At 40.3% G+C, this 14,331-nt stretch overlaps 1 protein-coding gene across 1 annotated transcript; it reads right to left on the bottom strand.

Annotated features, from left to right (window-relative positions):
- Positions 1-303: 303 nt before the first annotated feature.
- LOC108059717 (mitochondrial 2-oxoglutarate/malate carrier protein) lies at positions 304-2,029 on the bottom strand. Its single transcript, XM_017145130.3, has 2 exons — positions 1,425-2,029; positions 304-1,355 (listed from the first exon to the last, which is right to left on the bottom strand). The coding sequence occupies exons 1-2, from the start codon at positions 1,548-1,550 to the stop codon at positions 522-524; spliced, it is 960 nt and encodes a 319-aa protein (XP_017000619.1). The 5' UTR covers positions 1,551-2,029; the 3' UTR covers positions 304-521.
- Positions 2,030-14,331: the final 12,302 nt, after the last annotated feature.

The following is a 14,331-nucleotide window of genomic DNA, read 5'->3' as shown; positions in this document are numbered from 1 at the left end:
TTAAAGAGTTGTACACAGCAAAAAATTGACAAAAGATCAGATTGACATGTGCTAGTCAATTTTATATTTTTTAAAGATCGTTTTGATATAAAAACATATTTCGTTTGTATTATTTTGCATTATTTGTTTAAAAAAAAAAACCAAATATGGTATGATATGATCAAATATCTTTTATTGATATGAAATAAGGTAGAATTGACCCTATTTCATATCGAATTTTTTGTGTGTAAAGCACATCTTTATTTATTTACCCAAAATTATAATTACTTAACCTTCCCCAAATTTGAAGTCAAGACCAACAGGTTTGCTATAACATTTTGTGCTTTATTGAGAATCCACTTTACACTTATGGCGCTACAAAAAACTGTTTCAACATTCAAGCTAATCGTTATCATGTAATATTGTCACCGGAATTGCCGACATTTAAATGCCCTATGTTTTTGTTTAAACTTAACGTTTTATATACACGCATGGTTCGCATCGTTCATCGTTGATCGTTTCATATGGTTTAGATACAGATTTTACAGGCCAGTGCTCTTGTCCACGCCCAGGACGTACTTGTTGTAGCCCTGGTTGAGCTGTTCCAGCAGGATGAAGGTCAGCACGGTGTGCGGACCCAGACGGCAGTAGTACGGGGTGAATCCCTTCCACAGGGCGAAGACTCCCTCCTGACGGGCCACTCTCAGCAGAACGTCGGCGGTGCCGCGGTACTCCGGCTTACCGTCCACCATCTTCATGTTCTGAATTCGGGTCTTGGCAATGTCCAGCGGCATCGAGGTGATGGTGGTCAGCAGGCCACTCAACATGCTGGCGCAGAAGTGCAGCTTGATGCCCTCGTCCATCTTGAGCGGGCCGTTGCGGAAGTACGTCTTGAACTGCGAGTAACTGGCCAGTTGGGTCATGTTGACCACCATGGCGCGACCCACGGTGGGCAGACTGCCCCTCCAGAGGGCCGTGATGCCCTCCTCCTTGGTGATCCTGGCCAGGGCATTGGCCACATTCGTGTAGTTCCTCCGCTCGGCCACCGGCAGCCGGCCGTCGGAGGTCATCCGAACGAGGGCCACCTCCGCGGGGGTTCCTATGAAGGCGCCGCATGCTCCCGCAATGGTTCCCATGGCCATGCTGTCCGTGATACCGGGACTGCGCTGGAATCGCTCCCGGAACAGATCGTTCAGGTAGGTGTACATGCCCAATCTTCCGGTGGTATAGGTGGCCTGCCTCAGCAGAGCGGCTCCAATGCCCTGGTACAGGGCCAAAGGTCCCTCCTTGCCCACTATCGTCTGGATGCAGTGCAGCGAGCTGCGGTACTCCTTCTTGCCACTGCCAGCTCCCGAGATTTGCATGCGGGTCTTGACCTGGGAATCGGAATTTACAGGGTTCCGTTGAGATTTTTGGGATACAGAGTTATTTAGATTAGAACTTACCAAATCCAGAGGCTGCACCACCATGGTGGCTCCCATTCCCGAGAGACCGCCGAAGAGAAACTTGATGGCATTGGAGGCGGCCGCCGCCTTTTTGGGCTGGTTCTCCTGGACACTCGTAGCGCTCATTTTTCCCGGACTCTTTGATTACACAACCGCAAGACTTGAATAAATGCTTGATATGCTTGCAATTTCCAGTTCTAGCTGGCCCGGAAAAATCGCCGCTGCGGGGGGAGGAATGTGGAAAATGGAAAAGCACCTCTCTCTTTGCCGATGGCACAATTAATAATGAATTTTTTCCGCCGCACGCACTTGCGAACAGCTGATATCGCTATATGCTATATTTGTATTTGTGTGCGGTTTATTTCCTAGATTTATTTTTGCACCCGCGAATGTTGTTCAATGTCAAATGCGGCGCCCCGTTTTCCCCAGTGTTTTATTTTTACTTTTGGCACAAGTGGCAGCAGCACGTGCTGCTTGGCTGCTATTTGTTGCGTTACCGCGGAATGTTTGCCACCGATTGTTTTATTTATTCGCTTTTTTCAGCCTGCAGTTTGTGGGGAAACTCAATGCAGCCAGCAACAACACGAAAATACATCTGTTTGTTGTTAGTGGGCCACAGCTGATGACGTGTGCGCAAGAGAGCGAGAGCGGCGGCGCGAGAGAGCAGCAGGGTTGTCAGGTGGGGTGCGAGACTGACTAAAATAAATACTTAAAAAATGATATTTTAAATGATTTTTTTAAAATAGTTTTTATTTCTAAATATATTTTTTGTATTTATAAAATTTTTTTTTTACCTGACAATCCTAGTTTTAAAGTTTTATTTAAAAACTAAAGTTAAATAACATTTTTTCCAATTTTATAACTTTTTATAAGCAGTAAAAGCATTTAATAAGTTTCTTAAGAAACCCGGTTTACCTGACAACCCTAGTCTTATACCCTTCTCTCTACCCCCACCAACTGCACCCCCTGAGAAAAAAAAACGGTGTTGTTAAACGCCAAACAGCTGAGCGCCTTGACCGCACTTTCAAATTAGAGAGCGCAACGTTAAATTAGCATTTCCTCGGTATCTTTGTATCTTTTGTGCTGTTTTGTTTACACAATTGATTCGCCCACTCACAAGTCGAATTCGCTAGGTTTTTCATAGAATAACACCTTTGCGTACATATGTTCTCTTTATCGCGATTGCTGCCTTTATTTGGAATCTGCTTATCGACGCACGGTTCAAAAATGTTTGCAGCGCTTTTATCGTAATTGCGCTAATTATAATCACAATTGGTACAATTTGGTTTTGTGCCGTTACTGATTTTTTTTAAACAGCCGTGTTGTTGCTAATGAAACTACAGTATGTATAGGTTATAAGGTAACTTAATAATAATTTTAAAAAATTTCTATATCGTGAGCAAAATTATCATATTATTCAACATTAAGTTATTTTCATTGAATTTTAGAATCTATTTTTTTTGTGGGTAAGATAATTTTAACGATAACGATTTTAAACATATAAAATTTGGCTAAAAAAAGGTAATGTACATTTGCTAATACCAATATTTACTGTAATCAATTCTGTTGTAAGGAAATGTAATATAGTTGTTTTCGTTTTGTATTTTTAGCTCTCGTCTGCTAATTATTAGGGTACATATTTTGAATTCGATACAATTATGAACGCACATATTATAGATTTCTTTATATTCGACAGCCTTCAGAAGGCCGTTGTGCCCCGAAAGACGCTCCACGGATCAATAGCTACTGTGAATTTACCGAAAATGACAGATAATGACGATGGGGCTTGTCGCACAACATGTTATCATTAAATCGCACTCGTATCTCAGTCGGGATTTGATTCAGCCATCCAAGCGCATTACGCGCATTCGTTCCGCATTTCTCCCGCTGCCACCCACCGCCTCTGCCACTCCCCCACCTCCCCGGACGACCTTGGTCCCGAACCGACCCCCTCATTCAATCAGAGGCGACTCAACAGATTGCCTGTCGTTTGCCTGCCAGTGGAGCTGAAGCAATTCCAATTCAATTTTAGCTGCGATGACGAAGCCGGCGACAACGTTTGCTCCAACAGGGATTTTTGCAATTTTTTTCTGTAAAAAATACAAAAAGGAAGGCGGCAGGAGGAGGTGGGCGTGGCACATTGTAAGCAATCAGCGGCGGAAGGGGGCAAAGCGAAATCTCCAGCTGTCAAGCGGAGCTGTAGATAAAAACTACCTCCCATGCAGGACACTTTTCCCGGACTCTGGCCTCTCACTCTCAGACGTTATACACTCATAAAAATAATTTTCTACATTTTAGAAAATCGCCCTAAAAAATTTTTCGCCTTTGAACTGAGAAAAATTTTCTATTTTTACGACAAATTTGCCATAAATTTAAGGCAGGTGACCATAAAAAAATATTTTTAGGGTTAATTTTTCTATTTTTCTAATATTTAGGGCGATTTTTTTCGATTTGCTTCGTTTTGACCTTTTCTAAATCCAACGGCGAATTGCCCTAATTTTTTTTCTAAAATTTTTCTAAATACAAGGGCGATTCGCCTTAAAAATCACTCCAAAAGTGTGAAATTCGGTAGCCCAGCGGTCTAATCACTTGCGCTTTCAACTTTGCTATATGAGGACTAAGGTCGTGGGGTTGTGGGTTCGAACCCTGTGTGATTCAACTTGATTTTTATGTTTTTTTTTTTTTTTTTGTAAACATTATAATACTGAGGACATTTTTTCGTCCGAATTTTAAATTAAAGTAGTCTTTAAACCTTAAAAACGTATGGGAGTTCTGAGTTAAAAGCATACTTTGTGTTTGCGGGCAAGAAAACGGGACTAATTGTCACAGTCGTCAGGAAAAAAAATATACGGTTTAGTTGCCTTTAGTCATATTATAACGTAGACCTCAAGAAAATAAGATGTGTGCAGAGTTTGTTCGTCGTCTTGCGCGAGGGGTCTGTGGTGCAGCGGTAGGACGTTAGACTCTAAACCGAGAGGTCGTGGGTTCGATTCTCGCAATGACCAAAAAAAGTAAGTTGTTTTTTCTCCTCATATTTATTTCCCTAATTCATTTACAAACATGATTTTTCAGTTCTAACGGCTGTGCTGTATAGATCGGGCCCCCCTCTTAAGCTACCATATAAGCTACACACCAATACAATAATATGCAACGGTGTCCTCCGCCGGTGTTGTTTAATTAAAGCAGTCCCAGCTCCCAGAATATAGACGATTAAAAAAAAAAACATGCTTCCCAAATTCAGTTAAGCATGCTCAAACACGATTTTTTTTAACTTGTCTAATTTTTTAGGGCATTCGCCTATAAAAACAGAAAATTCGCCCTTAATTTTAGAAAAATACACCTTAAAATTAGGGCAAATTACCCTAAAAACAGGAAAATATTTCTTATTTCAAGAAAAATCACCCTAAATTAAACCAAATTTCCATCGGGATTTTTTAGAAAATTTTTCTAAATACACGGGCGAATCGCCAGCGGATACGATTTATGGGCGATTTTCTAAATCCACGGGCGAAAAGTCAGTTTTTTAGGGCGATTTAGGGTAAAAATTTCTATGAGTGTACAAACGTACATACACGGTATACAATTCACGACCGGAACGAACCCCCGGCCACGGTTAATATCCTCCTACGGACTCTCAGACTCTCGAACAATCATATGCAGTACACTTACTGCCAACAGTTGTGGTCAAAATAATGTCATTTCCTCTAAAAAAATATCCAACATTTTGTAGATAATCTAGAAATGATTAATTTTAGACCCTTTCTACCACAGTAATTAAAATATTTAAATTGTTTTCAGTGCACATCTCATATATTTTAGGAATTCCAGTTACAGAACTTACTTACATTAAAGAGATATTTGTAAAACCAAATTCATTTAAGCTTTAACATTTTTAAATTTTAGGAAGTGATTAAAAATTTTGTTTATATTTTGTAGTGCTATTATGTTGACTGCTGATGTTTAAGCAAGCAACCGGTGTGAAGGACATCGTAAGTGAAATTGAACGCTTGGACTTACGGCAGAAAAAGAGGCGTTGAGGTATATAACCAATGTGGCTTCGATGGTGACAATCCAGGTGGATAAACAATATTTTGAGAAATTTAATATGTAGTTTAACAATGTTAAGGATATAAATTTGCATTGCTTTGATTTATTAAAAAAAAGAGGTTTATTGAAAAGTATTTCACCTAAGCTCTTACCAGGAACTGTAATGAAAAAAATAATATAATTTGTAACATTAAAATATTATTGTGATTTTTAATTATTATAGAAAAGACACAAAAGATTATTAAAGGAAATGCTCTTTAATTAGCTTAAAAGATACAAAAATGTCATGTGTAAAAGCAGTCCTCGAAATCGCTGAACCCAAAGTAAAATTTCAGCATCGAGTAAAGGGAAAACTGAACCCTTTGAGATGCCCACTTATCAGCTGCACTTTCGAAGCATCTTCGGATTGCTCGCCTCAGCGAGTGCATTCAATCTGATGGTTTGCCAGGTACCGAGAACGTGGGATGTGAAACTGGAGATGTGGATGTGGGATATGGATATGGATGTTAATGTTAATGGGGAGGTGGGTCGGGATGGGTTTGTCGACTCAAGACCCGACTGGTTTCGGTTTCCAACGCTGCCTGGGCCAATCAATAAAATTTCACGGCGCAGTAATCAAAGCATGTGACATTAGCGTAAAGTTGAATGGGTCCATGGCCCCGGGATCTGGTTAGGCTTTTGTGTGAAAGGCTGACATGATAGGGTCGCTCGATAAATATACTTATATATATTTTCCCTTGTAGAATCAACAGTTTGTCGCCTGCTAATTTTAAACCAGGAAGAGGGGAAAGACGCGAAGTTCACCTGCAAGTTTGTGAGCATTTATTTTTGTGCAGCGCGAGCTTAGTGATGCGTTAGGGTAAACAGCTTACGGGAGGAACTGGTGGAACTGGAGCAACTTTCCACCGGTTTTTGGTTTTGCCTTTCGCCAACGACCCAAGTTGGACTGCAAATCGAGTGGAAGACTTCAATGCGTTGGCAAACGAAAATAAGTTGCCGTTGCCTCAGCCGCACTCCTTCCTGTCTGCCAACATTTATTCTTGGCTCCGGTTCGAATAAATAGGGATCCTTGAAGTTCAGACAAAGGTCGCACTCCTTTAGAAGGTATTCAGCGATTTGTGTCACTGCCAACAGGCGGGGAAATGGCCAAAATGGCACAAACTGGCTGAAATGGCCAGAAAGGAAACGCCCCGGCGCGTGTTGGAAAGCCAAAAGGCGAAGAAGGAAGTCGAACAATTGGAAGCCGGCTAGAAATGCCGCATGACTCAGCCGGTTTCAGCCATTGCAGCCAAGAAGTGCAGGCCAAATTAAATGGAAACGCAAATGGAAGCAGCTGAAGTGAGGAATTGTTTTGGCAAACTCAATTTTCAATTTCAAGCAAGTTTCCGACAGAGTCCACTTAAATAAACATTTTCAAGGTGGAAGTGGATAAGGATAAACAGTCTTTTCAAGCTGAGTTTCGGACATTTAATTAATAAGCTTAAGAGGATATTTTAGAGAAAAAGAAAGAAGCAGCAACTATAAATTAGAAATAAATGGGTTGCCAAATTGGGAGCACATAATATTTATTTCTTTGGGAAAAAAAGGATATAATAGTTTACAAATTGAGGGGAAAACAACCAATTTAAGAATCAAATTTTTAATAAAACTGCGTTTTGTTCTTGATTTTTTTAAATATTTAAAAAATTAATTCAGACTAAAAAGGTTTTTATATAAACCCTGATTTTTCTTGGGTGATAATCAAAGACAAATCGTTTTGGTCTGAATGTTTCCATGAATAAATGTTCTTAATTTAAGACTTTAAGACTGCTTTCTGTGTACTTGAATCTTAACATCAAGAAAAATCGGTGTTAAAAACTTGAAAAATGCTATTCTACTAAAGTTTTTCACAAGAAGTGACATAAATCTAATACAAAATTCAGAGAAACTTCTCTCGAAATTTACGGCGTGCATGACACATGAGTCATCTGTTCCAGGGAATTTTTAACTTATTCCGAACCACCCGCACTTTCCCTTCCGACAGAATTTTCTGCTGACTGTCGCTTAAATTAGAACAGCATTCAGAGATCCTCCGCTCAGTAATGAAATCCGCTTTAGGAATTCATGTGGGGATAAAGCCGGAAAAAAGAAATGGCTGCTTTGCCCTCCCCCCGCCGAATGGAAAGTTGAAATTGCTTTGCCCAAAAGGACCGGGGGGCCAGCATGGGTTAACCGAGGGTGTCCTTTGGCTATTTGCAATATGCAAAATGCGACAAAATAGTTTAGAGGGGACACGCCCAGCCACTCGGCTGCCTTGGCTGCGTAAATAAACATTTAAGTTTCTATTTGGATTTGCATGGAAACGAGAAGGACGAGAAGGACGATGGCTTCGCAGGATTACCGCGGCCGCAGCCAATTTGGGCGGACTCCTAAGGGGCAAAAACGCGACCAAATCTGATTGTGGACTAAACATGCTAATGGCATTATAATTATCCCCCGGGAAAGGCGCAGCCACCTGCCCCAGCGATTTGCGAATGGCGAACAGCGAACTTTTTGCCACTCAAAGCAGCTAAATTGCATTGTGGCTGCAGCAGCAGCTCCTCCTCCATTCAATCCACTACCGTTCAGTGGGTTCAAAACCGAGTCCTAGCCCTCTGACATTAGCGTATAATCAGCATTAATGGCCAAGAGATACGGACGCATCATCCGTTGGATGCCAAGCGGATTCCAAGGGCCATTGTTCGGCTGCAGCTTCTGTTTTCCGTTTTCCATTTGCTCCCAACTCGGGGATTATATCCTCAGCTCAATGAAAAATTATATGCGTACTCGGTACATTGTTCCTTGTTCAGGGTTGCATTCGGTTGGGTCGTCTGCCATGTGGATGCAACGCCCTTTTGTTCGCTCCTTGGGCGACATTGAAATTAGTTTGCATTATTGGGAACAAGCGCTGACAGTTAATTGTTCTCCAGTTGCCCTTGCTAAAACATTTCTCATCTCTCGCTTTACAGAGAAAAATAAAATCATAGAAATGAATACATATGAGGAATAAAATATAAATGTAATTTTTTTTTTAATTTTAGAACTCTGTTTTCAAACTCATAAACATTTTTTACCATTACAATTCCAAAGATGTATGTATAACTATGAAAACATTGCAAACTGTTGTAAAATTAAAGTATTAAAGATATAAAATAAGACATTTATGGCTAAAGTAATAAAGTTGGAACATAAAAAGGCGGGTTATTTATCTCAATTAATTTTAAAGTTTGAAAAGATTTTCTAAATCTTTATTTTTTGTTATGAAAGTTTTAAACTATTTTTACAACTTTAAAAACTTTTTATAAAAAAGCGGGAAAATAATTAAACTATTTTTGTAAGCTCCTAATTTCTTTCCACTGTATCACTGATCCTTTGTCAGTCACCTCATGATTACCTTTAGGTCCAGGACAAATCGTTTGTTAGTAAGCGCAGAAAAATACGTTCATACGCCCCGTTGTCCACATTTCGTATACGCCACAGCCACTCGAAGGGCTCCACACTCCTCATCATCCACATGAAGAGCCACCGCCCGCTGATTAAGTACGAAAATTTATGGCTCCTTTTTGTACTTTGTACACTGGCGAGAGTCAGGAACTCTTCTCCATTTTGTTGTCTGCGTGTCAACCTTTTTGGCCATATAAATTAAAAGCAGCTCAGTCTCGGCCCCGAACAACTAAGCCACTTGGCCGAAATGTCTGTGGCTTCAACTGTGTAACTAAAGTCGGTTCAGCATCATTGTCAGGCTCAGATAAAAACTTGAAATCTGCTGCGGGTGCAACTTTGCGCTATATAAATGCGGTCGGGCGGCCAAAAACCACTTTCAACTGCTCCGAGCCGAAGAAGCACTTTTCCTCGCATTTCCCCTAGCCCATTTTCCCAGAGAGGAAAGAACAAACAAACCAGGACCAAGGGCGACAGAAACAAGAAACAAGCAACAAAATGGGGAAAAACAACTTGGCTGCCCACTTTCTCGCTTTTCTTTCCCCTGGAAGTCAATGGCAAAGGCAGCATGCCAGGCATAGTTTAGGCTGCAAAATTTATGGTGTTAATTCCAAGGATGAGTGTAAGTGTGAGTGTGTGTGTGTGCGTAGGTCCTGGGGCGAAACTTAATGTGTGTACGGGTCTCTGAGTGTCTCAATTCGGGAGCCTCAGCATACCACTTTGCACCATGAACGGCAATAAGCTGGCAGCAAATCCGAAATGTCTTCTCACATGGCGGTGAAAAAAAAGGAAGGATACAAAAAGGAAAAATATTAAATGCCCTTTAAAGAGGATAAAACATCGACATAAATCTCTAAACCAAAAAGTGTAATCTTTAGAAATATTAAATGCCCTTTAAGTAGGAATTCTAAAGCAATTCTTAAAGGGGGATTTTTAAACTATAAACCCTAAAGTTTATTATTTAGACAAAAAAATATGTTATATATCAACTCGAAGTTCTATTATTTTCTTTTTTGAAGAATGCATCTTTTTTAAGTATGCACCTTAAAGCAAAACGATTCTTGACATTAATCTCTAAGCTCTAAAGTTTGTTATTTAAACAAAAAACATTTTAAAAATCCTCTTTAAATTCTTTTATTTTTTTCTCTTCAACAGATTTTTATGATGGAGTTGGAAAAACATGTACATGTTTTATGCACACATTTATGCCACAGGTGACAAAACACAAAAGTTTATTCTAAATGAATTAGGTAAAACTTGTAACCCCTGTAAATTGATTGAATGATGAACGAAGCGAGGCGAAACTTTTCGAGAGCATATAAATACACGAGTATAATCCGCATAATAAACACAAATATTAGAGACTTTGTGGAGCGTAAAAGTGATGACACCGGCTAATCCATCATGGCGCGTGCATCAAAGGCGTCCTTGAGTCCATCTCAAAATATATCAGCCGCCCATTCCCCAGGGTATTCGTCTGCGTAGTCAACTCTCTATTTATACTTTCTTCATTTCTTTCTCGTTTTACCCCCAGCTTTCACTGCCTTTGGCTTTAAGGGGTCGGAACAGAAGTTCAGGTTCAGCAGACAGGAGGATACGTGGTTGTCGTCGCAGTCATCGGTGATTTATTGTTTCGAAAGTTTCCTCCGGTCGTTGAAATGGCATAAAACTTTATTGAAATCCCAGCCACATCCGCCTCATCGGGAGCGCATCAATCAAGGGCCCAGTAACATATGTCGACAGATTGGTTAAATGCCACGCCCACCGACCTCCGCCCACCGCCCACTGCGGCATAAAGAGGCCCGAATGGAAAATTGACTTTGAGCCACATAAATTAGAAGGCCGTAATGAAGCATGGACTGCAGTGAAATAATAATAAAAGATGTGCGGCAAACGAAAATAAAGAGAGATTTCTGCTCTTAAAGTTAAACGCCTGGAGCGGGTCTTTGGGAAGGTCATTGGGGGTCGGAGGTCGGGTGAAGCCAAGCGCAGCTGCAAACAATGGCATTTTAAAAGCTCAGGGCAGGACGAGCTCCGGCTCTTTGCTCGACCTCAAAGCCACAGACAGACACAAAGGAGAGGGTGGTGAAAAAATTCTGAGGGGGTCGCAAATGTAGAGGAAAAAATCCCATATCCTAGAAAACTTTTTATCTGAACTTAGTTTTAGTTATTTCTTTTTATTTTGATTTTTCTATTTTTGATTTTCTACATTTAATTATATACATTTCCTAATAAATAAATACTTAAAGCCAGGTAATCTTCAAATCAGTCTTTAAACTTTTTACCTAAATTTAGTTTTAAGATCATGTACACATTTAAAGAATATTATTTTTATTTTATTTTGATTATTTGTGTTTAGAATTGTATTGGAAATACAAAAATAATATTTTAAAGGATTAAAAACGTTTACTAAACTGATGTTTCAGCTCCTAAAAATTACCATCATATCATTATCATATATACACATTTTTTTCCCGTGTAGATACCGAGTAATGCGCGGACGGCGAACCTTTAAAGACAAACAAGGCAGCACGACGGTGACACAGCGGCACACATGGCGTATGCGTAATAACATTTTGCGTTACATTTGCTTTTTATTGCATACCGCAAGGCGGATGCCAGCCCTCCTGCTTTTCCTGCCCGTCCTGCTCCTTTGTGTCCTGCGGCCGCCTTAATTTCCGTGCCATGAGGCACGGTAAATGTAAATGTCATACGGCTAATGCGAAAACTTTAAACTGCCCAAACAAATGGGGACCTTCCGGTCCCTGTTTCGACCCCAGGCATAACGAAAAAACTTTCCAAATTCGTCGCGTCATCCGGGCATTATCGCACATAATAATTGCCAGTAGCGACTAACGAATGGCCATGATTGTCTGCCTCGAGTGGCCTCTTTGACTGATTTAAGAGCGGTTACGGCAATTGTTTATTTTAGGGTTTTAATAGGAGAAAATATCATACACAGACCAAGAAATTTCGCACTACACCCAAAAAAAAACTTGATATGAAACGATGATCAATTTAATAATATGCGGTATCAATTTTGACTTAATATGCGGCATCTCAAGTTGAATTTCGAATACGTCTTTCTCCCTCCCACTTACGTAATTTAAGTCGCCATTTTGCTTTTTCTCTCTTTTTCGATGTCAGACAATCTACGACAGAAAGAAATTTGCAAAATGTTATTATTTGATATCATTTTTACCAGTATTACATGGTAAAATCGGTATGCGTATGCAATACCAGAAATTTACCGAACGCATATAGATTTTTGTGTACTTTTTTGAATACAGAATGCAAGCTATCGTATTTTAGTCACAGGAAACTAAACTTAAGAGAACTTAAAGCCTCACTATTTCCCCAAAAACTGGTCAAAGGCGGCCAGGCTCCGTTGGGCAATTGAACATGGTCCACAATCAGTAGTGGCGAAATATCCTCCCCCGAAAATCGAGTCCAACTGACGAATGTCAAGCACAGCCAACGGCAGTTGGTAATTGGGAGGGCAAAGTGGCAGAGAAACTGGCAAAAAAGCAGCAAATTGTGTCATTTCCCGTTTATATCTGTAGTCTGTAAGTTTGCTGCTCAAACTCCCATTGAATAAGACTGGGAGATCTTCGGAAAAGGAGGTGGAGGAATGTGAATGCCACTGAAACGGAAGCCGCGATTAAATACAAATAAGGCATTAAGTGCAAAGGCGCTGAGGCGCATAATACAAATTGCGTCGATTGGGGAGCGACGGGGAAGTCCCGATGATTGGGTGGGTTGCGGGTTGAGTTCTCCTATCAGTGGGGTATTGGGGGTGGGCTGGAAGTTTGTCTGGGTGCTTCTGATTGCCATGTTGCTGCCAGTTTCATTCGCAGAGATTCTCGCTAAAAAGGGAAATGAAACTATGGCTGACAGCTATGGAAAAACTTAATTGAAAATAAAATTAAATTATTCAGAAAACCAATAATAAATGTCACAGAAATAGATTTTTGAGAAATCTATTGCAATTGGAAAGTAAAATTATTCCTTTTAATTAATACAGGTTTTTATACAATTAAAAACATTTCTTAAAGTCGAAAAGCCCCATCTAAAATAAATTGTAATTTGGACATTATTTTAATATTTTTCAAACCAATGGATTTGTGTAACCAATGAATAATATCTCACAAATCTATTCCAATTGCAAAGTTTAAAATTATTCATTTTTTATAAAAATAAAAATTTTCTTTAAAATAGTTCATCCCTGAAATTTAATTTAAATATTTTTCAAAACCAATTTTAGTATCCTCTTCTTGCCTTCAACCCCTTAGGATTTCTTCTACTTCTTTTTGTATCTTTATTAGTGGCCCCTTTCAAAATCTCTACTCCTTGGAGAGGGCGTATCCTAGTCATCGTGTTGTTGACATTTTTTATACATTTTAGCCTGCCAATTTATGCTCGGCAATTGCTCAGCCCATAAGTAGGCAACGCTCTTTATTCCATCCGCTGCTATGCAAACTGCCTGCAGTAAGGGACACAGGACACAAATGGGAAGGGACAGGATACGCAGGAGTGGATGAGGCAGACAAAGACCATTACACTGCGGCTGGACGCGCTTCGTGGGGTACTATATATATATATAATAACAGGGCTGGGCAATTGAAAGTGGTCTGCTTAGTGGAAAAAGAAAAGCCGAACTCGGCTTTAAAAATTTATGAATGTGTCGGGTGCTGCGTACTCGAAATCTAAGGATCAAATCCAAGGCCGAGTCAATGGGTGCAAGTATGCCAATTTATATTTAGCTTCTCATCGGGGGCCCTTCACCCACAGACAAGCGCCCTTCTCCTTTCGCTATGATGTTGTATTTTCCTTTCTTTTTTCGCTGCCAAGCTCGGCCAGCTGCACAATTTTGCGGTTCATTTAATATTTTTTCGTGTTGTTTACCTGATGGCCGCTTGGCCAATTCTGTGTGGGCCAGGTCGAGTGGCGGCCAACGGCCATCGGGCCAACGGCATTAGCATCGGCATTAGTATTAGTCTTAGTAGTAGTATTAGCTCTGCCATTAGCCAGCTTCGCCGCGGGCTCTTTGAAGCTAACGAGCTGCCATGGCAATTAGGGCGGGGAGTCTGGGTCTCAGTTCAACCGCCGGCAGGTGTGTGTAGGTAGGTGTGCCCTCCGGTTTTTCCATTTATATTTTATTGGCAAGAATTGTAAGCTGCCGAAAAAAAAAAATGTGAGAGCCAAGTCATCACAATATGAATAAGTCAACGTTCGGTTTGCACCGGATTCGATGGCCCAGAGCAGGCGACTCGCAGCACTGAGAATCGAGTTGGGAATATTTCAATAAATTGATAAAAGTTCTTAAAACTAACATTTTTCTCAGAATCATTGAATGTCATTTGTTTACCAGAGAGCTTATTAAAATAATAAAAATTAATGT

This window comes from Drosophila takahashii, chromosome 3R (genome assembly GCF_030179915.1).
Source record: "Drosophila takahashii strain IR98-3 E-12201 chromosome 3R, DtakHiC1v2, whole genome shotgun sequence".
Classification (NCBI taxonomy): domain Eukaryota; kingdom Metazoa; phylum Arthropoda; class Insecta; order Diptera; family Drosophilidae; genus Drosophila; species Drosophila takahashii.
This window is presented reverse-complemented; position numbering and strand designations above follow the sequence as displayed.

Coding starts and splice junctions, on each gene's coding strand:
- LOC108059717 (XM_017145130.3), bottom strand. CDS start 1,550: ATGAGCGCTACGAGTGTCCAGGAGAACCAGCCCAAAAAGGCGGCGGCC. Junction 1,356..1,424: donor TGGTGCAGCCTCTGGATTTG/GTAAGTTCTAAT, acceptor TCCGATTCCCAG/GTCAAGACCCGCATGCAAAT.